Here is a 26,025-nt window from a genome sequence, read left to right as displayed (position 1 = left end):
CTTTCTCCCGTGTCTTTGCTCTTTTGGCTCCGCAACTCATCTAGTCTTTATTTGGTACCTAAAAATACAAAATTAAACAACATTAAGTAATTATCCTTGAGGAGAGTAAAATACAAAATTCATTACAAAAGGGGGAATTATGGTATGCAAAATGGGATAAGTGCCAATAAAACGATGATAAATAATGCAATATTTGGCGCCTATCAATTTTTCCTCGAGAATATAAACACGATTAATACGGAAAAATATAAGCGGTTAAAAAGCAGCGGTTACAAAAGACGTGTCAAGAAACTGATGGGAAAAAGGATACGTGTGATAAATGCAGAATATGAAACGATGGATAACTGCAGCATTTCTCACATCATTCTGTACTTCGCAGAAAAGATATGAGAAGAGGCAAGATGTAGGATCAGAATCTCACAACAATAATATCTTAGCGAAATTATCAGCAACACAACACAACAGCGTCGCAGAACAATTTTAGAAATGATATAATAAACGACATCAGCTAAAATCATTAGAAATATATGATGATCCTGCGAAAATTAAAAAGTTTCCGAGATTAACATTTGTAAGGTTGCGAGAATGTCGCAAGCCATATCCGAAAATGAAGGACTGATTAGCTGTCATCCACTATGTATTTCCCTATAAATAGTCGTTCAACTGAGAAGAAAAGGGAGATCTTTTTGGAGAAAGAAATAAGTAAATAGGAGAGAGAAAGTCTAGAGCAAAGGTTATTCTTGATTCTTTTATCTTTTCTTGTAAGAATATTCAAAGATTCATCAATAAAATTAAGATTAAAAATCTAAAAATGAGTTGAGTATTGATGAAATCATATGAGGGGTGTAGTGTAGGATTTCCTGCAACTACATCTTCCAAACAAGTTTAGAATTTAAACCAATAAATCTAAAAACAAGAAGATGAAAACGTTGGACATAGCTATGTGTAATCACAATAATGGCTATTCCAAACTCTAGTTATTCTTCTAACAAAAACAAGAAAATAGAAGATTTACTAGGCAATAAGACCTTTGAAGAATTCTTTATCGTCCCCGAACTCCTTGTCGTCAACAACCATTGGGACATAAGGTTCATTAAGGTAGGAGTTTATATCAATAAACCTTCTCGGCTGATGTTGTCGAACCAGGGCCTTCTGAATCTCATGAGTCTTATACACAAAGCCTTTATTTGTTGAATCTCCTTTCGCATCTCCTTCAACTCTTCAAGAACACCAGAAAACTTCTGAGAGTTTGAAGGAACGACTCTTGGCTTCCTCACATTCCTTCTTTTTCTTTTCAAGGTAGGAGGTAACGGAGATTTTTCTTTTTCCTTCATGATTGATGGCTTAACAATCATATTAACATCTTTTTCATCAGAAGACATCATGTTTGGAGTATCCATACGAATGAGTTTGTGAGAGGAAGTCAAAAATTTAACTCGACAAGTAGTCTTGAGATAAAAAAGAGGTTTTGAGGAAGGAAAAAGAATGTAGGGTTTCGAAACCTTTAAACAGGTTCGTACACGTCCAACTCACAACCCTATAAAGAGTATAATTGTCGATAATAACCCTCCTTTGTTGATAGACAGGGAAGAACAAAAACTAAGAAAAGAAGCAAGAAAACTTTTCCTAAAGCCTGAGCGGTACAAAATCATTCTCTCTTTTGATCAGGCACATGAGACAATATTTTCAAAACAACACAATCAAGTTGCGTTGCGGTGAACAACAATTTGTCCACCATTTTCCTCTTGAGAGGAATCCACGGACCTCTGTCTATCAAAACGATTCGACCATACTATCTTCTCTAATGGTCTTGGTTTATCCTTGGAAACTAACTTCTTAGATGAAGATAAGATCCTACATACTTCAGCGGTCTTCTGAGCAAGTTTAAGCTTATTTGCTAGTTGATTTTCTCTTCGTTGAAGTTTGTTGACGTGCCTCAATTGGTGTTTGTACTTGTAACACCTTGAAAGTTCATGACCCTTTAGAGAACAATATGAGCATGTCAAACTAGGATAAAAGTTAGGCTTCTGAGATGTTCACGCGGCTAGACACATGGTGGAACCTGAAACATTACAAACAGAGTTTCCAAGAAATGGGTCAATTTTTTCTTTCAGATTAGTTGGGTTTTCTTCTGAAAGAATATTGAGATTGATGTATGTACTGCTACAGTTATCAAAATCAATATTTTCATCAAGAAGTGCAACACTTGATTTCTCGTCTTCATTGGAATCATAGTTGTCAGACACTTCATCAAGAGTTGTAGTAAGACCTTTGTTCCCGGTGTATTTTCTACGATTTGGGCACTCGTTTGCAAAATGACCAAATCCCTTACACTTAAAGCACTGAGGCATATCCTCATCATCAGTTTCATCTGTTTCCTTGTTTTTAGGAGGAATACGATTATGAGGTTTAACTAATGCTTTAGGCTTATCTCTGGAGAACCGTTTACTTCTCTTCAACAGAAGATCCCTAGACTGTCTTGTGATCATCGAGACTGACTTTTCAAGATCTTCATCTGATGAATCTATCTCAGAGTGATCATCTTCAGAGATATACACTTTTTTACTCTTATCAAGTAATTTAGCGTCCTTTTGTGCTTTGAACGCAACATCCTTAGTTTTGGATGAATGTTTGTGATCAAAGATCTTAAGCTTCCCAACCAACATATTTCTGGAGAGATTATCAAGGTTATTTCCCTCAACGATGGCATGCTTCTTAGAGTCGTATCTAGATGGCAGCGATCTGAGAATTTTCATCACAATGTCCTTTTCAGGAATAGTCTCACCCAATGCAAAAGATGCATTAACAATTTCAGACACTTTGTGATTAAACTCATCAAATGTTTTTTCATCTGCCATATGAAGGTTTTCCCAATCGGGATTAAGGTTTTGAAGCCTAGCTTCCTTTTCACTGGAGTTACCTTCGAATAGGGTTTCTAAGATATCCCACGCATCTTTAGACCTTGTGCAATTTGACACATGGTGCTGAAGATTAGGGGTAATGGCATGTACAATGGTGATCAAACTGTCGGAATTTTTCTTTGCAACATTTATCTCGGCAGGGGTGTATTCACCAATAGGCTTGGGAACGTTTTCATCTCCAACTTCCACGACGAGAGCATTATAGCCATTAACAACATATACCCATGATTGAAAATCACGTGCTTGAAGAAAAGATCGCATAAAAATTTTCCACTACAAGTAATTAGAGTCATCGAAGACTGGTGGTACGTTAATTGAGATAGCACCTCTGTCCATAGAGTCAGATCGCTACAAACACAGACTTGTAAGGCCTTAAACGTGTTTGCCATCTCTGATACCAATTGAAAAAGCGGGGGTATAACAACCACACTCAATATTTCTCTTAGCAATCTGTATGGACAAACTCTAATATACTTTCTAGAGAATCAACTAGACAATCAGACTCAATATAGATAAAAAGTATATAAAAGAGTTTATATCTCAATCTCTCAATTTGATATATACTCAAGCAAATAGAAATCTGCGAGTCTTTATCAAATACTAGAGAGATAACTTGGATGGTACCAAAGACCAATATCCAAGTGTCAATCAATTTAAATCAACAACCAAAAGGTCGGATATTCTAATTGATTGAACAACGCACAACATGTGATATTTCAATTACATAACAAAATATAATGCGGAAAAGAAATAACACAGACACCAGAATTTTATTAACGAGGAAACCGCAAATGCCGAAAAACTCCGGGACCTAGTCCAGATTGAACACACACCGTATTAAGCCGCTACAGACACTAGCCTACTCAAAACTAACTTCGTTTTGGACTGTAGTTGAACCCCAATCAGTCTCATACTGATCCAAGGTACAGTTATGCTCCTACGTCTCTGATCCCAGCAGGACACTACGTACTTGATTCCCTTAGCTGATCTCACCCACAACTAAAAGTTGCTACGACCCAAAGTAGAAGACTTTAATAAACAAATCTGTATCACACAGAAAAGTCTACGGTAATAGATAAATCCGTCTCCCACGAATATACCTACGAGTTTTGTTCCGTCTTTTGATAAATCAAGGTGAACAGGAACCAATTGATAAACCTTACTTATATTCCCGAAGAACAACCTAGTATTATCAATCACCTCACAATAATCTTAATTGACGCAGCGAAAAAAGATATTGTGGAATCACAAACAATGAGACGAAGTGTTTGTGATTTCTTTTATATCTTGCCTATCGGAGATATCAATATCAAGCCAATTATTACAATTGTACTCGTACAATAGAAACATCAAGATTAGATCACACAACTACGAGAAAGTAGTATCGGTCTGGCTTCACAATCCCAATGAAGTCTTTAAGTCGTTAACCTGGTTTAGAAGAAGAAACCAAAGGTTAAAGGAGAATGGACTCTAGCTGAGGACAACTAGTATCACACATAAGGTGTGGGGATTAGGTTTCCCAGTTTCTAGAGTTCTCCCTTATATAGTCTTTCAAATCAGGGTTTGCAATCAATGTTAGCTTGGTAAAAAAGCATTCAATATACACCGTTAGATGAAAACCTGATTTAGATTCAAGCTAATATCTTTCAACCGTTAGATCGAAAACTAGATTGTTACACACAAATGAAATGCACGTTTCTAGGCTTGTGTAACCATACCCAAACTTGTACATTTGTTGGCTCAACAATAGTCAACCAAATGGTTAGCCATATGATCACTTTCATATCAACCATATTCTTCTTCACCATAACTAGTTCAAATGACTCAAATAAACTAGTTAGAGAGTTGTTCAATTGCTTAGATCTTATGTAACTACACAAGACACAATCGAAGCAAAAACGGTTTGATTCACTCGAATCGGTTCATGAACTTTATAGCCACGATTTGCAAAAGCATTCCTTAGTTTATATAAACATGAGTTCAAGAACAACCGATTTTAGATATAACCTACTCAAGTTCGCGGACTGGGTTCGCGGACCTAAGCTCACGGAAGGAGTTCACAAACTCCAGCAGAAATTCTCGGGTCGAGAACTTACGCCAGTTCGCGGACTTGGCTCACGCCACATTCCGTTTCTCTTGATCAACAAAGTTCGCAAACTTTGGTTCAAGGAATAAGGACTTACACATATATGTGTTTCCACAACAATGCTTATATCCTACCAATGGTTATATACTCTAAACTCTCATTTCAATCATTGAAACATTCTCAGAGAACGTTATATAGTCGTTATTCACAGACCATTTTTTGTCAGAGCAATTTTCAAAGTGATTGAAACATAACATGACATTCGTCACTAGGTAAAGATGAATTTGGCTAAAGCGAAAGCTTACCAACACATATTTCGAGAAATAGATAGGAGAGTTAAACCCGGCTCGAAATAACAAATGTGTATAATCTAAATCTGTATAGAAAAACGACTTTTGTCTCAAGATAGGAGATAAATAGACTTTTGAGTGATAGATAAGTTCAAGTATCCACATACCTTTTAGTCGATGAAGATCCACCGGTTCCTTGAGTAGTCATTCGTCTTGTATGATGATTGCCATGGAGTTCTTGAGCTCAACTACACTTTCTATCCTAGTCCGAGACCTTAGCTATAGTAGACTATAAATCAAGACTTATAGTTTTGATCACTAACATTGACAAACATGCTTAAGATAGCAACGCATGCGAGTTCGACCGAGCAATGCTCTAACACAAACCTCTAATGTCAGCTAAGCCACATAATCGTATTTCTGCTAAAAATAGAGATTTCAACGATACTGACGATGATGATATGCCACAGTGCTTCAAGTGTAAAGGGTTTGGTCACCTTGCCCATGAGTGTCAAAATCGAAGAAAATACACTGGAAACAAGAGTTTGGCTACGACACTTGATGAAAACTCAGATCATTATGATTCCCAAGAAGAAGAAATTTCAAGTGTATCACTCTTGGGTGAAATTGTCAATGTTGATAATTGTAGTAATACTCATATCAATCTTGATAGTTTAATTGATGATTATTCATCAAAATCATTGGAGAATGTGATGGATTTTCGTATACTAATGAGAATTCTAATATTATTTTAGGTACTATGTGTTTAACCGCCAAAGCTGTTCCTGAAACAAATCTCCAATCCGACATGTCCTTATTGTACCAGTAAAGGTCACGGACTCGCACAATGTTTCAAATGCAAACATAAATTAAGGTATGTCAACAAACTGCTACGAAGAGCTAATCGGCTGGCAAATGCACTTAAACTTGTTCAAAAGTCCAATCGTGAGGTACACAAAATTAACTCTTCTTCTTCTAAAAGATTGATGGATAAGGGAAATTCTCAAACAAAGAGAAGAGTTCGGACTAAATGTTCCGTTTCGAAGGATATTGTCAGTTCTGTGCAGGAATATAATGGTGAGCAGTCTTGTGCCCACCTCAACACAGTCTAAGTATGTTGAAATGTGCATCTTATCTCATGTGCCCTTGAAAGAGATAGGAACTTTGCACCTAAGGGCTTTGGATCAAAGTTTGAATATTATTTCTCGGATATCCATATGTCTCAAGTAATGGTATTGGAAATTTCGATCTGTAAAACTTAAAACAAGAAGGGATAAAATGACATTTTCATTCCATTTTAGGTTTTGTGTGCGTGAACCTTTATAAGTTCTGAAGTCCTGCATGATAAAAGACTTCCACTTCAAGACTCATATCTCTTTCTCAAGAAGGTTTACCTGTTGAGCCACACATTTGTGTTTCACAAATTCATTTTTCTCAACGAATCGTGGAGGATCCAAGCACAATATCTTCTTGTGAAACCCTTGCTCCAATGGTTATTGATACTATTCCAACTAACAAGCAGAAAGAGATGTATATTCCTTTTATCTCATCTCTTAAGAAGATAAGGAGGAATCAGAAGAAACCTAGATCGGATTACTCCAATTAGAAAAGGTTTGAAAATCTTCTTGGAGAACTTAGGAAAACCAAGAAGGAGGTGCAGGGATGTCATGATCCTACCAAGTTAAAACTGTAATTTGAATTCTTTTACTGTGGGGGGGAACTTGAGTCAGTCAATGGGTGTATTTAGCACTAGGTCATTCGATTTATTTCCTAGAAACAAGTGTTAATGCTTGATACAATCCTAGCTGTTAGATACAGTTAGCAGGATTGGTCCTTTAAGAAACAATTATTGTACTCAGTTGAATTCAGTTAATGAGAATCAATTTTGCTTTCAATTCTTTGAAGATTAGGCTCTGCTTGCAGAGAGAAAGAAGATTGATGCTAATTGTTCCATTGATTCATCGTGTAGTTGTAACTAGGTACACTACAATTGGTATCAGCCTCTATCCTGGAATCTGTTCTCATGGCTAATAAGGAGAAACTGCAAGAAATTACCACCACCATTAATCAAAATTCTGCTTCTATCATCGAAATCAAAGATGACATGGGATCTATCAAAGGCGAAATTAGCTCATTATAGACTTCTGTTGCTGATTTAGATTCCAAACTTTCTTCTATCTTCGATCTACTTTTTACTATTCAACAGCAAGGTTCAAATCGACATCCAGATCCACAGTCATCTGGTACACCACAACCTCCTCCAAACGGCGGCTTTGATGACCTCAATCAGCTTATCAGGAATTTTCGTCATCCTTCTTCTAGTAAATTCACTCGTACCCCCAAGGTTGATTTCCTAGATTCAATGGTGCAAACCCTCGTGGATGGATTCTTAAATGTGAACACTATTTCCATCTTCATAACTTCCCTGAAGAAGAACGTGTTGATATGGCTGCCATACACTTCGATTCTCAGGTTGATCCATGGTATTTCAACTATCAACAAGGTAAACAATTTATTACTTAGGCAACCTTTGTTCAGGATTTATATGCTCGTTTTGAGGATGTTGCACACGATAACTATGTAGGAAGTTTTAACAAATTGTCCCAAACAAGCACAGTAGAAGACTATTATGATAAATGGGAACACTATAAGAGCTATATGGTAGCTAACAATCCATCTCTTCCTGAGAGTTTTTATACACTCAGTTTCATTAGTGGGTTGAAGGAGGAAATACATACTGTTGTGCAGATGTTTAAACCAGCTGATACTTCAACAACTTTTTATCTTGCTGGATTACAACAAGCTTCACTCCATCCACCACCTAAATCAGTCAAACCATTCTTTAGACCATTTACACCTACACCATTATCTGTTTCACACCCTCCCTCAACTATTAAACCATTTTTCTCTTCTACTTCTACATTCTCCAAAGGCACTGGTTCTTCACCACCACCTATTGTAACACACCTACTCACCCTAACAAAACATTCACCAGATCCCACTTTTCCCCTTGTGAAACTCTTAACACTTGCTCAAATGCAAAATCGCAAGGACAAAGGGTTGTGCTATAATTGTGACGAATTCTATAGACATGGTCATAAATGCAAAACTCAACAATTGTTCATGTTGATTGCTGATGATGAACTAGATGAGCAAGGAGCCTTGTCCAATGATGACGTTAGTGATGCATCTCATTCGGGTAGCGAATCTCCAATTGAGATTTCCTTACATGCCTTAACAGGGACCACTACTCATGAGACAATAAGAATAGATGGTCATATTAACAAGCATCTTGTGGCTGTTCTTATTGATACAAGAAGTACACATAGTATTCTTGATGCAACATTGATCTCAAAGTTGGGTTTACATGTAACTCCTACTGGACAAATGTTGGTTACAGTTGCAAATGGGGAGAGCATTATCAGTCAAGGCATTTGTCACAACCTCTCTTGGGAGATGCAAGGCTATCAATTTTCAGTAAACTTACTGGCCTTACCTTTAGGTGGATGTGAAATTGTACTGGGAGCTGACTGGCTTCGCCAACTTGGTGATGTTCTTTTCAACTTTGCTCTCTTGCGCATTTCCTTTCTTCACCAGGGCAGAAAGATCACTCTACAGGGTACTCATTCTAAACCCTCTCTTAGCTTAATTAGTGGTTCTTCTCTTGTGAAATTTCTTAAACAAAACACACCCACCATTATTGGCCAATTCTTTTCTATATCATCCACTCCTATCATTCCACCCCCACCTGCAGTTTCCACACTTTTGGATACCTTTGCTGATGTTTTCGCAGAGCCAACTGGCCTTCCTCCATCTAGACCCCTTGATCATAAAATCCCTCTTAAAACTGGCTCAAACCCTACTTATCAACGGCCTTATAAATGCCCCTACATCCATAAATCTGTAGTTGAATCCTTAGTTTCTGAAATGTTATCCAATGGTGTCATCCAAAAGAACCATAGTCCATTTGTTGCTCATATCCTCTTACTCAAAAAGAAGGATGACACTTGGCGTTTTTGTGTCGATTATCGCAAACTGAATGACATTATGGTTAAAGATAAATTTCCAATACCACTTATTGAAGAACTTTTAGATGAGTTGAATGGGTCTGTGGTATTCTCCAAGATTGATTGGCGTTCAGGTTACTATCAAATACGGCTTTATGCACTTGACATCTACAAAACTGCTTTTCGCACCCACCATGGCCATTTCGAGTTCAGAGTAATGCCATTTGGGCTTACTAATGCCCCTGCAACTTTCCAGGCTCTCATGAATGAGGTATTTCAGCCCTATCTCCGCAAATTTGTACTTGTGTTTTTCGTTGATATTTTGGTATACATTCCTTCTATGGAAGCCCATCTGGAGCACCTTCAGCTCACATTATCCTTACTAAGGAAACATTCTCTATTCGCCAAGATGTCCAAATGTGCTTTTGCTCAGCCACAGTTAGAATACCATGGTCATATCTTCTCTGCAAGTGGTGTTGCTGCTGACCCTGAGAAGATTGAATCCATGGTCAATTGGCCTAAAACTCAAACCCTTAAATAACTCAGAGGATTCTTGGGTCTTACGGGTTACTACAGAAAATTCATCCAGCACTATGGCACCATTGCTAGACCACTAAATGATATGCTAAAGAAGGACTCCTTCTCTTGGTCTGATGATGCCACTTAAGCTTTCACTGCACTCAAGCAAGCAATGACTTCTGCACATGTCTTAGCACTGCCAGACTTTTCTCAGCCATTTGCACTTGAGACTGATGCATGTTCAAGAGGGGTTGGAGCTGTACTTATGCAGCATAATAGGCCAATTGCCTTCCTCAGTAAGCCATTGGGCCCTAAAGCACTAGCTCTATCTACATATAAGAAGGAATTCTTAGCCATTGTCATAGCTGTTCAAAAGTGGAAGCATTACTTGGGTAGTCAGCAATTCATTATCCATACTGACCACCAAAGTTTAAAATACTTGATGGACCAAAAGCTATCTACTGCATTACAACAAAAATGGCTTGTCAAGCTCATGGGCTTTGATTATGTCATCAAGTACAAGCAGGGAATGGAAAACAAGGCAGCTGATGCACTGTCAAGACTCCCCACAGATGTTTGCTATACGATGTCCTTGTCTCAACCACAATGGATGCAGGAAATTCACTCTAGTTATGAGTCCGACTCCACTGCACAACAGCTTATTACTCAGCTACTTGTCACTTCTCCTCAAGGGCATTATTCTTATTCTCAGGGCATCATCAAATTCAAGGGCAGACTTTATATTGGTGCAGGTACTGCTCTCAGATCCTCTATTCTCCATTCCTTGCATGCTTCTTCCATAGGGGGCCATTCTGGCATTACTGGTACCTATTACAGAGCTAAGGCTTCATTCTTCTGGCCCAATATGAAAAGAGACATAGTTCAATTTGTCACCACTTGTGATGTCTGCCAGTGTCATAAAGGTGAAAATACACTTCCAGGAGGGATTTCACAACCTCTTCCTATACCGGACACTGCATGGCAACATATATCTCTTGACTTTATTGAAGGACTGCCATTGTCATACAGAAAAATGTTATTTTGGTGGTTGTAGACAGATTGACTAAATATAGTCATTTCATTCCTCTTGGACATCCATTCACTGCTATCACAATTGCTAAGGAATTTCTCTCCCAAGTCTTCAAGCTCCATGGCCTTCCTAGCTCTATTGTCAGTGATAGGGACAAGATCTTCATCAGTCAATTCTGGCAGGCTCTTTTCAAGTCTCTAGGCACCACCTTGAAGCTCATTACTGCATACCATCCTCAAACTGATGGTCAGACTGAAAGAACTAATCAGTGTGTTGAGCAATATTTGAGATGCATGACAAGCTCTCATCCTAAGCAGTGGGTGCACTGGTTGGAATTAGCTGAGTGATGGTTTAACAAAAATTATCACACAAGTTTGAAGATGTCCCCCTTCCAAGCTCTGTATGGTTATGCCCCACCTCATTTGGTATTTCTCATTCCTACAACTACTTCTGTGGCAACTATAGAGAATTATTTGCAAGAGAGAGATCTTATGCTACAACTTCTAAAGGATGAACTCTCCAAATCTCAACACAGAATGAAGTATTTTGCTGATCAAAAGAGATCTGATAGGGAGCTCACAGTGGGAGATTTGGTTTTCTTAAAGCTCCAACCATACATGAAGACATCATTGGCTATAAGAAAGAATTTCAAGTTGTCTGCCAAGTACTTTGGCCCCTTTGAAGTCCTCCAGAGAATTGGAGTTGTTGCTTACAATCTCAAACTTCCTTTGGGTTCTAGAATCCACCCAGTTTTCCATGTCTCTAAATTAAAGAAGAAACTGGGATCACATGCTGCCTTCTCACCTCAATTACCTTTGGTAGATCATGCAGGTCAGTTTGTGGTACAACCTGTGACTGTTTTAGATATTAGAGTTACACTCAGGGGTACTTCCAAGGTTAAACAGGTTTTGATGCAATGGTGTAACTCAGCTCAGGAGGATGCTACTTGGGAAGATGCTGCTCACATCAAGGCTAAATTTCCTGATTTTATCCTTGAGGACAAGGATGTTTAAATGGGAGGGGCAATGTCATGATCCTACCAAGTTAAAACTTTAATTTGAATTCTTTTACTGTGGGGGGAACTTGAGTCAGTCAATGAGTGTATTTAGCATTAGGTCATTTGATTTATTTCATAGAAACAAGTGTTAATGCTTGATACAATCATAGCTGTTGGATACAGTTAGCAGGATTGGTCCTTTAAGAACCAATTATTGTACTCAGGTGAATTCAGTTAATGAAAATAAATTTTGCTTTCAATTCTTTGAAGGTTAGGCTCTGCTTGCAGAGAGAAAGCAGCTTGCTGCTAATTGTTCCATTGATTCATCTTGTAGTTGTAACTAGGTACACCACTAAAGAAGATTTTACAAAATCTCTTAAACTACAAGATGCTCTTGTCAATAAACATCCTACCAGGTTTGTAGGAACTAACTTGCCAGTCATTGATAAGGAGTTTGGATATGATAAGGAATTCTTCAAAGACCTTAATGTCTAGGAAATTTCTTTTAAGGATTTTATTCTTGAGAATGATAACTAGGGTTTGGTATAGAAAAGATTGTGATTACACATAGTTATTTCCAACGTTTTTCATTTTGCATGTTTTTAGATTTATTTGTTTAAATTTTATAGTTTTTGGAAGATGAACTTGCAGTATGTAATCATTATTGGTTTAATTATTGCAAAAATCTTATGAAATATTCATGCCTTTATGTTCTCGTGAATCGAGCTAATATTTCATATATGCTCATAAGTTAAATCTATTATGTTTTTATAAACGGAAAATTGAACAAACTCTTTGAGATTTTTCTCGCAGTATTGATCTTTTTGATCACACTTTTGTGTTTCGCTGCTTGATACACTCCGTAAGATTCTCTTATGTTGAGTAAAATCGAGTAAAATTATCTCATCGTTCGTAACTGGCCTTGAGACTAATTTATGTCGATACTATATGGATACAAATCCTTGTGATTTGTTAATGTCCACAAATCCTTGTTTTTCACGAAAGTAAGGTCACTCATGTTGTACTCTCGGGAATGACATTTTATGGGGGAGAGTTCTTAAATGAACTTGTGCATAAGTGTTATATCTTTGTGGGGAGTGTGGTTGGGGAATTATAAAGGGGATGCTTGTATATTTTTAATCTCTTAGGATGAGCGTTAACACTAGTACAGAAATGGCCTTTAGCCACGCCAGATATAAATTTCCTTGTCAAGCCTTTTTGGTTTTGGCGTGTCTATAGGGTATACTTATACTCTATAGACACGCCATGTTCCATGGGCGTGTTAATATAAGTGCTTTCAGCCACGCCAGGGCTAGTAGGGTGTCCAAATATCAACCGTTTAGTCACGTTAACTTTAAATTTTTTGATGGGCGTGTTTATAGACCAGTCTATGGCCACGTTAGGTAGTTGTGGCGTGTCCAAAAGGTTAGTCACGCCATTTAAGGTGTGGTTTTAAATTTGGTTCAGTAGACACGCCAGTATATGCGTGTCCATAATGTACGATTGATAGACATGCCAGTATATGCGTGTCCATAATGTACGATTTATAGATACGCCAGTATGCGTGTCCACAGTGGGCATTTTATAGACACGCCAAACTCAAAGTGTGGCCAAAAAGTTCTTTTTTGGGCATGCTAGTATATGTGTGTCCATAGTGTGCATTCTATAGACACACCGGTTTTATAGCGTGGCTAAAAAGTTCGTTTTGAAAAAATTAATAAAAAGCTTTTGCCCATATTCGAACGCATGATCTCGAAGGAGTTAGGTAACGAGTCAATCCACCAAGCTGCCCATCTTTAACTGTTTAAAATTAGTGTTATGAAAAAACTAAACTGGTTCAACTACTCCACATTTTATAGACACGCCAAATTCAAAGTGTGGCCAAAAAGTTCCTTTTTTGGACACGCTAGTATGTGTGTGTCCATAGTGTGCGTTTTATAGACACGCCGGTTTTATTGCGTGGCTAAAAAGTTCGTTTGGAAAAAATTAATAAAAAGCTTTTGGCCATATTCGAACGCACGATCTCGAAGGAGGTAGGTAACAAATCAATCCACCAAGCTGGCCATCTTTAACTGTTTAAAATTAGTGTTTTGAAAAAACTAAACTGGTTCTGCTACTCCATATGGACCAAAGACACAGTTTTTTGGTTCACTGTTTATCTCTTGGGCATCAATCTAGCTTAAAATGCAGTCTACCACAAGCTCTCAAATTTTTGCTAAGGAAATTAGGCCACAAGCTAAAATGGGTGAGATTCAGGGATTCCCCTCCACTCCTTACTGGTATGCTTCTCTATATACTCTCCCTACATCCCTACTGCTTATGTTTGACCTTCTATCTTAGTAACCCGCACCCTCAAAATCATCCTCAATGGTTCCTTTATACCAAAAGACTTCTTGCTATTTCACTCCCAATCGAAGACATTTCAACATAGTCAAAAATACCTACAGGGTTATGTGCAATTCAACTCTAGTCATTACAGGCAAGAAGTGTTTTAAATGCTTAAACTCTAATAATGTTAGCATACGCAAAATTTCCATATTAAAGACCAAAAAACTAACATTAAGATTAAACACCATCATTATGTTTACCAACAAAACAATTTTGTCTACCCAACAAATCATTATCCAAAATGAAACTTTAGTTCTATAAACCAACATATTACTCACATCACTCAGAGCTATGTTTCGAATCCCACCTGTTTAGACAGTATCTGCTTCTCCAGATACACTTGTAGTTTTTCCTGCAGGCTTTGGCGAAGCGGATTCTAGTTTTGGTGCAGTGGCTCTAGATACTGGCAATGGAAAAGGCTCATCAGCTGGAACCTCTTGAGGATGAGTCACCTCCCCAAGTCCTGCATTAGCTATCACCGCAACATCCTCAGCCATCTGTCGTATTTCAGGTGCCAACATGATCAAATTAGGGAAGGTAACTGCTTCAGCAGAGAGTGGGATGGTATCATTTTCATGAATCAGGGTTTTGGCCTCCTCAGAAATTGGTGCGGAAAAAAAAACCCTGTCGTGCACCTCCACAAAAAACCCGCAGATCCACTACCAAAACTACACCCTCATTGACTACAAATCTGCCTCGTCGGGGATGAAGCGTATACAAAACCCATCCGTCTTTAACTCCCCTCATTCCCTGTTGCTGCCTGCCTGTTTGCGGATGAGCAATTTCCCTCCGATGATTCTGAACTCCATCTCTTGTTGGTGCCTGCATGCTCACCCCATTTCCAGTCTCCTCAATTGTAGCTGCAACACTAGAACCACTATCTGGAGAAATTTGGATCCCACCAACTGCATCATCCTAGTAGAAGGGTGGGAGAAAAACCCATCCGACATCAGAAGATTATTAGTCAAAATCAAGATACATCTCTACAATACCCATTTTAGAACACCAAAAATAAACAAAATTTTCTTGAGAATTATTGTCCTCTACCTGATGCTTGGGAAAATTCAGCCTAGGCTTCTTCGATTCCCTTTGATCCCCAGCAGAAGAACCTTGTTCGCCATCACTACCTCTGGAATCCAAATCATGATCCATCTTCGGAAATTTGGTCGACACAAAAATACTGTTAATTTGCTTGGCTTTAGTTTGGAAAAATGGACTGAGAAAATGAAAGAACTTCTTCTTTCTCTGCTTTTATTTGGCTGGGAAAAGCAACCGTCTCCGAATCACAACCGTTAATCAACTCTAGTGGTACTCGAGATGAGCCAAACCATGCTGCAGTTCAAGATATGTCCCATCTATACACAAGTGTGCTGATTTTATTTCGCTTGACCTATTTTGTGTGACCTAATTTGTTTGACATTAGTTGTTGGTCAGGACTCAGTGACCAGGGTATTGATATATGGCATGATGTCTAAGCCAAACCATGCTGCAGTTCAAGAAATGGCCCATCAATACACAAGTTCATTTAATATTTAGGAAGATAATAAATATATAAATTTAATACAAGTCCATCAAATTTCAAAAACGGTAGTGAGGCACAGTGGTTCACTTTAGTTTCAGGAAGTTTGAGGTCGGAGGTTCGAAACTCTCTAGACCTTTTTATTTTTCTTTAAAATTTAGGCATTATGTGGCACAGTGATGATTTTATTTTACTTGACCTATTTTGTTTTTGGTCAAGACTCAGGGACCAGGGTATTGAGATATGGCATGATGCCTGAACCAAACCATGTTGCAGTTCAAGATATGGCCCATCTGTTAACTAATTAACAAATCAAATAATTATGCCAAATATACACAAGTGTGCTGATTTTATTTGGCTTATTGACCTATTATGTTTGACCATTTTTTGTACACCTAACAAATATCATCAATGTTAAGCCATTTCAGGTGTGAACACTGCCATTATAGATGCAGTGCACCAGCGCCACATCATGTCTCTCAATAGGTGCTGACTCTTCAGTATCTACCAAAAACTCAAATATGATAATTAGTGTTTGGTTGAACTGTCTATCAACCCCTTAATGGCAGTTTTATTAGATATTGAGAATCATAAGAGTCTGCAATTAGGCTAATGGGGGTGTACCAAATTAGTGGGGGGCGTACCAGCCCCAAGGCAAAACCAGTTTTCTCTTATATGATTTTGGAACCCACCCCCCACTAATTTGGTACACTCCCATTAGCAATTTTGGTGTGCAGGAGTGTTTGTGGGTGAAAACGGTTTCTGCTGTTTTCGGTAATTTCGTGTGTGTGGATGAGAAATGAGTCTAAACCCAAAACAATGTACTGCACGTGAGTACTTTTGATTCGAGAGATAAATCTGTACAATCCTGGCCTAAACCAAGAAATGACCGTTCCAGGCTTGCTTCGGTCACAAAGTGAAGGAGAAGGGTTGGTCTTAGGGAGGGAAGCGAAGAAGGTGTTGATGCCAGAATAGTTGATTCTGGAAGTGTGGGCGTTTTTGTGACTTGTATCAGAAAATTGAACTGGTGAGCTGAATGGAAAGCTACCAGGTGATTTCTGGATTTGGTGTTATTCTCCAGACCAAAACTTGTTTTTTGGTGTAAATAGGTGAAACCTATTTATACAACTCGGAATAAAACATACCCTGGCCTCGTAAGAAGTAAAAGCGGTTGAGTGGTGGAAAAGTGGTAACGGGTAACGCCTAGAATTAATGTTTCCATAATGAAGATGCGTTTCACCACTTATTTCTTGCCATTACTAACCGCCTCACTCTTACGACACTTTCTTGTACGGGCGTATTGCACGCCACACGCTGTAAACCGCCAGACCAATACCCTGATGAGCATCCCCCAGTTTGTGACATGTTTTTGATGTCTCGAGTGTTTTCATTGGAAAACGTGTAGCATGTTGCTATGTGCGGCAAGTTAAGATAGAGAGGCTTGCCGTTCAGTGACGACCTTCGACGACCGAGATTTTGCATCTCAGGAGGAAGGGTAGCCGTTGATCGCGGCTACCTTCCGTTTGGCGGCCAGTGGCGTGGCCGTGGTGCTGGCATGGCTTGCGCATGCCTTTGGCGTGGAAAAATTAGTGTTTGACACAAACCATGGAATTTGGCATTGCGGCCAGAAGTTGCCACAGGCTTGGTGGCCAACTTGTACGGCTGAGATCCGCACCTCAGGAAGAATGGTAGCCATGGCTACCTTCCGTTGGTGGACAGAGGCGTGGTAGCGTGGATGGCATGCGCGTCTGGTAAGCGCGTCTGGCATGCGCGCCTGGCGCGTGCGGCATGCTGGCATTTTTTGGGAAGCTAGCGCGTTTTTGGGAAGCTGGCGTGTTTTGGGAAGCTAGCATGTTTTTGGGAAGCTGGCGTGTTTTGGGAAGCCAACTTAGTATGACGACCTTTTTGAGGTCGTGGAAAGTTTTGGAGCAACCCGATTGGTTGACGGGAAGTGGGGCCAGCATGCTAGGGCGTGGCCATACTTCCGACGCGCGGTGGAGGATTTGAAGCGACCTGATTGGTCGACGGAAAGAGGTCCGGCATGCTAGAGCGCGGCCACACTTTTAGCGCGCTGTGGCGGATTTGGTTGCCTAGCTTGTTTAAGCATGGTTTCGACCAACGGGGTCCAATATACTGCGCGGGGCGCGAAACCCTAATTTGCAAATTAGTTGGGTTTATGAGTTCTTTGCGAGTTATCACAATAATTAGCTGGATTTTGTATGCTGCCACACAAAATCTTTATCTACAAAATGCAGTGTGCTTTCTGTCTGAGCATTTCGTGCAATGGCCTTAACTTTGGTACTTGGAGGTTCATGCTACTCCGCTGCGAGTGAACATAAATCCGTCATGCCATACAGATTAAGGGTTCTGCTGGGGAACATAGCATAGGAAAGTACTCAGTGAGTCTCGTATTGGCGAGGTGCCGAAATTTACAGAGTGTTATGGATAAAAGTGTATTAAGCGGCTCAATAAATATGTCGGTGGAGAGGTTAGTACTCGCAGCACCGCTTCCTTGCATACTGACGTCACATCTGATGCAAGGTTTTACGATTTTAACCCTAAGCTAAAAACCACCATCAACATTAAGTCCCCTGCTTAGCACGTAAAAGTGGCATTGTTGCGAGGTAAGCATGAGATGGTGACAAACAAGAGTAAAATCGAGAGAGCAAGACGTGAAGAGATCGCCAAGGAAATTCAACTAACCTTTAGTGGAAGGCATGAGAAATCTGTGATCCTTGTGCTGGCGGATTTTGCATAGATTCTTCTTAGCCATGGGTCGTTGGCACCAGTGCGGCATCTTTGGCTACTGGTTAAGGAATGGATCGTGGCACTGCTGGCTAGGGCACGGAAAAGATGGCGTTGTTGGCTGGCTATGAAGCGGAGAAGATGGCGCTGCTTTGAACGGCTAAGATGAGTGTTGAGGTGGTGGAGCCGTCAGCACTATAATGTATTGAGGCAGTATGTCTGACAACAGAGTAGTGAGTGTTGAGGATTTTACACGTCTCAATACTAAGAGGATGGATGTGTTAATGCAGTATGCCTTGCAACACAATAGTGGTGTTGAGGAATTTGCACGTCTCAACACCAAGATGAGTGTGTGTTGGGGCATCATGCCTGGCAACACAGTTGTGGTGTTGAGGAATTTGCACGTCTCAACACCAAGAGGAAAATCTGTTGAGGAAGCTTGCCTAGCAACACAGCAGTGGTGTTGAGGAATTTGCACGTCTCAACACCAAGAGGAAGAATGTGTTGAGGGAGCATGCCTACCAACACAGTAATGAGTGTTGTGTAATTTAGACGTCTCAACACTAAGAGGGAGGATGTTGATAGACGCATTTATGTGTCTAATTTGTCCTCAATGTTTCGTATTGTTAGTACTTGTTTTCGTCCTTATTATGGTGTTTGTGTGTTTGTAGGTATTTTTGGGAAATAAACATTTATGGAAAAATCGGCTCGAAAAATTACTCGGAGTACCCTCGAAGGACATTTTCTAAACGGACCCCTAATTTGGAAAAGGGGCACCTCAATTACTAAGGGGCGCCCTAATTGATATTGGCACCCAAGCAGCTGGATAAGGGGCACCTTCATCTCCTTCGTTTGAAACTGGTTTTGGCGGGAAAAGGTGCTCTTCAGAAAAACAGAATTAGGGTTCGTATTTTGGAGGCAATTTAGAGTGACTCAATGGCAGAAACTTCTTGGGATGATTTGATTGGGCTTAACAGACTTGGTGTATGTCTTTGGTTTGACTGAATTTGGCTATATAATCCAAACAAAGAGAACAGGCAACACATTCAGATAAAGAGTTATTCACGGGTTTACACGAGTTTTTTGTGGAAGATTTCGTGGCTACATAGTTTCAGAGTTGTCTGATATGAGGGAGAAATTCGTTTGGAGCATGTTGAATACCAGCAGACGCGCGAACAAGATCATTCTTCAAAACAGGGGTAGTGTTTTTATTCTAGGGATTTTTTGTTAGTAAACACGAGCTGGACTCACTCTACTACGAGCATTCAGCGTGTTGGGGTGAAACATGACTGCAGAAGACGCGTATAAGAATTAAAAAGGGAATAAAATCCCGGTACTTACAGCTGCAGACATGGAAAATATTTCCGAGAATATTATCATTACTGTGAGAAGATTTTGGAGTTAATATTGTGATATCTTGGCACTGATGGGTATACAAGGCTTTTGGGATGTTTTAGAGAGCGGGGTCGAGAGTTGGAGGTCGAGAGGATAGCTCAGGAGCAAGAAATCACGAGTTGATCAAACTCTGTTTCTGCTGCTGCTGAAGAACACCAAGAACACGAAGAACAGACTCGCGGAGACAGTCGTTTATCAACAGTGACAACGACACTTAGCCGTGGGTCGTATAGCTACAGTGACAACGACAGTTCTCATTAATCGTTCTCTGTAACAGCTGATTTGTAACAGAAATAAGTGTTACAATCCCGATTTTTAATATTTTCTCTCCATTCCATCATTTGTACACCACCTTTGAGCAATAATAATGATTTTTGAGCGTGTTTCCAACATGATGAGCGGCTAAGTCTCTCACAACCAAGGCAATGAGGAAGCTATTTATGCATGAATAATTGGTAATTATTTATTTTCTCTAATTTATAATTTATAATTCACTCAATCACTGCTTTTGCAGAGTTTTTAATTGTTTGCAAAATTTTCTTCATTAGTTGTGATTCAATTAGATAGGTTATGCTTTGTTTAGATAATCTTTGCTTAGGGGATACAATTAATTTTTGAGAATTTGCCTGATTATTTGTGAATTAAGAAATAAGATACTTAAAAGATAATTAGAGTTTTGAATTATTTATCATAATTTATTCATGTGTAATAGTGGAATCAATGTCTTGGTTGTTCCTAATATCCTAATATCACTTTATTTGAGTTTGCTATACTTTTAGTTTAAAAACTAAATCTAGAATCTTTTGCTTTCACAAGTCTTACAAACCTTTTTACTACAACATTATTGAGTCACATCAATTTTTGGCGCCGCCGACGCGGACTTTTCTTTAGGATAGAGTTTTTAGATTTTTTTTTTCTTTTCTAGGTTTTTATTTGTTTTTATTTTATTTTTCTTCTTTACGTTTTTGGGTTTTTGTCTTTTCCTTACAGAATTTGAAATTTGGAGCGAAAGAAAATTTTGTCAAAGCTTTTGGTGAATACTTAAAGACTTGGAGTAAAAGGCAAAGCGAAAGGAGCGAAAGAAGAAGAATTTTTTTTTATTTAATAAAAAAAGAGAGAAAAAAAAGAGAGACATTTTTAATTGTTTTTATTTATTTTTTTAGACTTTCTTTTTCCCTTGTACTTTATTTTTTTGGACTTTGGACTGTAAACTTTGGGACATTATTTTTAAACCCTACGGAAGGGTAGTTTAAATATTAAACTGTTTGCAGAGAAGGACGGTGATTACGATATCACCTCGGCCCCTCGGGTTCGTACATGACATAGGAGTCGTGGCCCGAGTCGACTACAACGGTTCATCCCCCGTCTGGAACGGGAGGTAAGTTTGTCAAAACACTCACGAATCCCCTGCTAGCGAGTTATTGTATCCCTTCGTTTGCATATATGTCGAGGAACTGAATACGGCTGCTTTAATTTCCTAGTAAAGGGCAAGGACTGGCCATACAAGATAAGGGTTCAGATTTCATCACCGTTCTCTTCTTGACTGCCTTAGGAAAACGATACTTATAGCGAACCTAAGCTTTAAAATTTGGAATAGAACGAGACCTATAGGGTAACGAGCTTAGTAGGAAAGTCGTTCGAAAAATATTGGTTACCCTTTTAAGCATACTTCGAAGTTCATGATGGTTTCTGTGAGTTGAATGCGTGACTGCGCCGCCTTGTAATACCGGTAAGGCCTTGGGTATCAAAGCTACACTGAGCTTCCCTCGCCTCTATTCAACTTACTTTGACTCGGATTGATTCCAGAGGGGTTTGCTTAAATTGTAACGAATTCCCTTTCGAAGGATTAGAAGCTGGTCTAGAAACAATCTAAGTGGAGCCAGCATGCTTTTTGTTTGCTAGAAATCAGTAGGTTTGCTGTGGTGGAGTCAGCCTTGTTTGTGTTTGCTTAGATATTCCCTTCCTTTTAGGATTTTTCTTTGTATTTTTGTTTTTCTAGTGTATGTCCGAGGTCATTAGAGAGCGGGCTTGGAAAAGAAACACTCTAGGTCGTTTGATTAGTGACAAACCTAGTAGTTCTTCTTGTGAAGGCGGGGACATCGAAGACTCTTCTTTTGAGAGCCCTGTCTTTGGAAATTTCAGCTTTGAAAACTTGACAATTAGTGAAGAAAGTACTCCTAGTCCTTTGGTAGTGCCAGAAATGGAAACTTTGAAAGCTTTGTTAAACCCAACTAGGACCTCTCGTCCGTCTTGTATCAAGTTAGCTGAAACCGAGGCAAATTATGAACTGAAACCTGGGACTTTACAGATGCTCCCAATGTTTTTAGGAAAAGAGAATGAGAACCCCTATTTTCATGTTAGGGAATTTGAGGAAGTTTTTAGCACTCTGAAAATTAAAAACCTAAGTGATGATGCGTTGAAACTTAGGTTATTCCCCTTTTCCTTAAAAGATAAAGCCAAATCTTGGTTGTATAGTTTGGCCTCTGAGTCAATTGAAACCTATGACCAACTTACTTCTGCCTTTATACATAAGTTTTTCCCAAGGCATAAAACATCGTCTATTAGGACACCAATCTGTAATTTTGCCCAACAAGAGGGAGAATCTTTATATAGGTACTTATAAAGGTTCAATGACTTGATATCTCAATGTCCTCATCATGGTTTGGAGAAGTTTAGGTTAGTTCAGATCCTCTACGAGGGTTTAAATTATTCAACAACAACTATGGTTGAGTCCTTATGCACAGGTGGGTTTGAGAATAAAAATGTTGATGAAGCGATGACATTTTTGAATGAAATCGCCGATAAGACCCAACAATGGGAAAATAGTAGGGAACCCCAGAAAATAATTCTTCTAAGTAGAGGAAATGTTAATAGGGTAAAAGGAACTTATGAGTCAGATGCCAAAATAGCAGCTATAGCCAAAAGGTTAGAATCCTTAGAATTAGGTCATTCTAGTGGTAGTAGTGGAAGAAATGAGCCTTTTTGGGAAGGCCTTGCTGTTGAAGAGCAAGCCAATGCCCTTTATAACAACACTAGGTTTGATAACCGACAGAAGTTTGACCCATATTCAGAAACCTATAACCCTGGCTGGAGAAACCATCCAAACCTTTCTTGGTCCAAGGGCCATTATCAAGGTCAGTCTAGTAATGCTCAGGTTCCCCCAGGTTTTGGCTATACTAAGAATCCTTCAGCTCCGGCACAGTTTCAGAACCCTTCGGATAAGAAGATTATGAGTTTAGAAGAGTCTCTTGCTTTGTTAACTCGTAATACTGTGCAGTTTCAGCAATCTGTTGCTCAAGGTTTAGAAGAAAATAAGAGAACAGGTCAGGCTAACTCTCAGTCTATTTCCGAGTTGAAAAACCAGGTTAGTCAGATAAATAAGACTTTAAGAGAAAGAGGTAAGTTTCCTAGTCAGACTCAACCCAACCCTAGAGGAATTAATGAAATAGGTGAAAGACCATCTGATCATGTGAATGCTATTAAAACCCTTAGGAGTGGTAGAGTGATAGACAACAAGGTTTCCATGCCTGATAGTGAACATGTTGTAGTTCACCCTTCTGAACCAGAAACTGAGGTGACTGATAGAGTCTCTAAAGAGACCAATGAGGGTCATATTGAGCCCGTCTTTGTCCCTAGATCCCCATTCCCATAGCTGCTAGTTCCAACTAAGAGGGAGTCCAATTTTAATGATATATTGGAGGTTTTTAAGCAGGTAACTATCAACCTTCCACTTCCGGATGCGATTAAGCAGATTCCCGCTTATGCCAAGTTTCTTAAGGACTTGTGTACACGAAAGCGTAAGCTTAGTGTCCAAAATAAAGCCTTCCTAGATAGTCACGTGAGTTCTATTATTCAGAATACCACTACTCCTAAGTATAAAGACCCAGGGTCCCCTACCATTTCTTGCACAATAGGTAAATACCGTGTTGAGAAAGCGTTGCTTGACTTAGGAACCAGTGTGAATTTACTTCCATACCATGTGTACCTCAAGCTAGGACTTGGTGATATGAAACCTACCCAGATGACACTTCAGTTAGCTGATAGGTCCGTTAAAATTCCTCGTGGTGTGATCGAGGATGTTCTTATTGAGGTCGACAAGTTTATTTATCCAGTGGATTTTGTTATCCTAGATACCCAACCTGTCCCTGACCCAGAGAACCAGATACCAGTGATTTTAGGTCGCCCATTTTTAACAACATCCAATGCGATCATTAATTGTCGAACTGGTATTATGAATTTGTCTTTTGGTAATATGACTATTGAGCTGAACGTCTTTCATATTAGTAAGCTACCCTCTGAACTAGATGACTCGAGCATAAAAGAGGTAAACATGATAGTAAAATTAGTCGAGGAGTCATTACCAAACATTTTGTTAGAAGATCCGTTAGAGAAATGCCTAGATCACTTTGGGATTGATTTCGATGATGATAATGTGATTAATGAGGTGAATGCTTTGTTAGATTCAACCCCTTTATTAGACACTAGTAACGGATGGAAACCTAAGTTCGAACCACTACCAGTTTCTAAGTCTACCCTAGTTCCTTCGTTAGAAGAGCCTCCTAAGTTGGACCTAAAACCATTGCCAGATACCCTGAAGTATGTGTTTTTAGGACCGTCTGAGACTTTACCTGTGATTGTTGCTTCCGACTTGGATAGTGATCAGGAAAGTAGGCTAGTGACCGTCCTTCAAAACAACAAGGAAGCTTTAGGGTGGACCATAACATACATTAAGGTTATAAGTCCTACTGTTTGTATGCATCAGATCTATTTAGAGGAAGATACCAAACCTTCTAGGGAGATGCAACGAAGACTAAACCCTAATATGAAAGAAGTAGTTCGAACCGAGGTTCTTAAGCTGTTAGATGCAGGAATTATCTACCACATTTCAGACAGTAAGTGGGTCAGCCCCGTTCAGGTTGTTCCCAAGAAATCTGGTATTACTGTAGTCCAGAATGATAACAATGAGTTAATCCCGACCCGAGTGACCACGGGTTGGCGTGTTTGTATTGACTATAGGAAATTGAACAAGGTCACGCGGAAGGACCACTTTCCCCTTCCCTTTATCGACCAAATGCTAGAGAGATTAGCTGGACATAGTCATTACTGTTTTCTAGATGGCTACTCAGGCTACAATCAGATCGTTATTGCCCCAGAAGACCAAGAAAAAACTACTTTTACCTGTCCCTTTGGTACCTTTGCGTATAGACGCATGCCTTTCGGGCTATGTAACGCCCCTGCGACTTTTCAGCGTTGCATGATGAGCATATTTTCCGATATGGTAGAAAAGTTTTTAGAGGTCTTTATGGATGATTTTTCAGTGTTTGGTTTGTCTTTCGATGAGTGCTTGCATCATTTGTCATTAGTGTTGACTAGGTGTAAGGAAAAGAATCTAGTGCTTAATTGGGAGAAATGTCATTTCATGGTTCGATCATGAATTTTTTTAGGGAATATCGTATCTTCTAAGGGTATAGAGGTAGATAAAGCCAAAGTTGACCTTATCAAGACTTTACAGGTCCCAAAAACCATAAGATATATTAGGTCATTCTTAGGGCATGCAGGTTTTTATCGTCGATTCATTAAGGATTTTAGCTTGATTTCTAGACCTCTTTGAAATTTGCTTGCAAAAGATGTTAAGTTTGTCTTTGATGATGCTTGTTTAGAGGCTTTTGAGAAGCTCAAGACTTTACTCACTACCGCCCCCATAGTCCAGGAACCCAACTGGAACTTACCCTTTGAGATCATGTGTGATGCTTCAGATTATGATATTGGTGTTGTGCTAAGTCAACGAGAAAACAAATTACTTCATGTGATTTACTATGCTAGCAAAACTCTGAATGATGCCCAGTTGAACTATACCACTACCGAGAAGGAACTGTTAGCCATTGTGTTTGCCTTAGACAAGTTTAGACCCTATCTCTTAGGTTCTAAGATCGTCATATATACTGATCATGCTGCTTTGAAATATATTTTGTCTAAGAGGGATACGAAACCTAGATTGGTTAGGTGGATCCTTTTGTTGCAAGAGTTCTCTCCATACATTAGAGACAAAAAGGGTTCCGAAAATGTAGTAGCAGACCACTTGTCTAGGCTAGTTGTTGATTCCCCTGATGATTCCCTTCCTATAAGGG

At 39.2% G+C, this 26,025-nt stretch overlaps 1 protein-coding gene across 1 annotated transcript; it reads left to right on the top strand.

Annotated features, from left to right (window-relative positions):
* The first annotated feature begins 5,689 nt into the window (after window positions 1-5,689).
* LOC113279516 lies at window positions 5,690-9,845 on the top strand. The gene is made up of 3 exons (XM_026528212.1): window positions 5,690-6,007; window positions 7,504-7,662; window positions 7,821-9,845. Exons 1-3 carry the CDS (start codon window positions 5,690-5,692, stop codon window positions 9,843-9,845), a joined length of 2,502 nt encoding a protein of 833 aa, XP_026383997.1.
* The last annotated feature ends 16,180 nt before the right edge of the window (window positions 9,846-26,025 follow it).

The sequence above is a fragment of the Papaver somniferum genome, chromosome 5, assembly GCF_003573695.1.
Source record: "Papaver somniferum cultivar HN1 chromosome 5, ASM357369v1, whole genome shotgun sequence".
Classification (NCBI taxonomy): Eukaryota; Viridiplantae; Streptophyta; class Magnoliopsida; order Ranunculales; family Papaveraceae; genus Papaver; species Papaver somniferum.
Note: the sequence above shows the minus strand (reverse complement) of the source record. Positions and strands in the feature narration are given on the sequence as shown.

Excerpts from the sequence above, each read along its gene's own strand:
- LOC113279516 (XM_026528212.1), top strand. The coding sequence starts at position 5,690 with ATGTCAGCTAAGCCACATAATCGTATTTCTGCTAAAAATAGAGATTTC. Across the intron at positions 6,008-7,503 it reads CATCAAAATCATTGGAGAAT|CAAGGTTCAAATCGACATCC; the intron begins GTGATGGATTTT and ends ACTATTCAACAG. Across the intron at positions 7,663-7,820 it reads TTGATTTCCTAGATTCAATG|GCAACCTTTGTTCAGGATTT; the intron begins GTGCAAACCCTC and ends TTTATTACTTAG.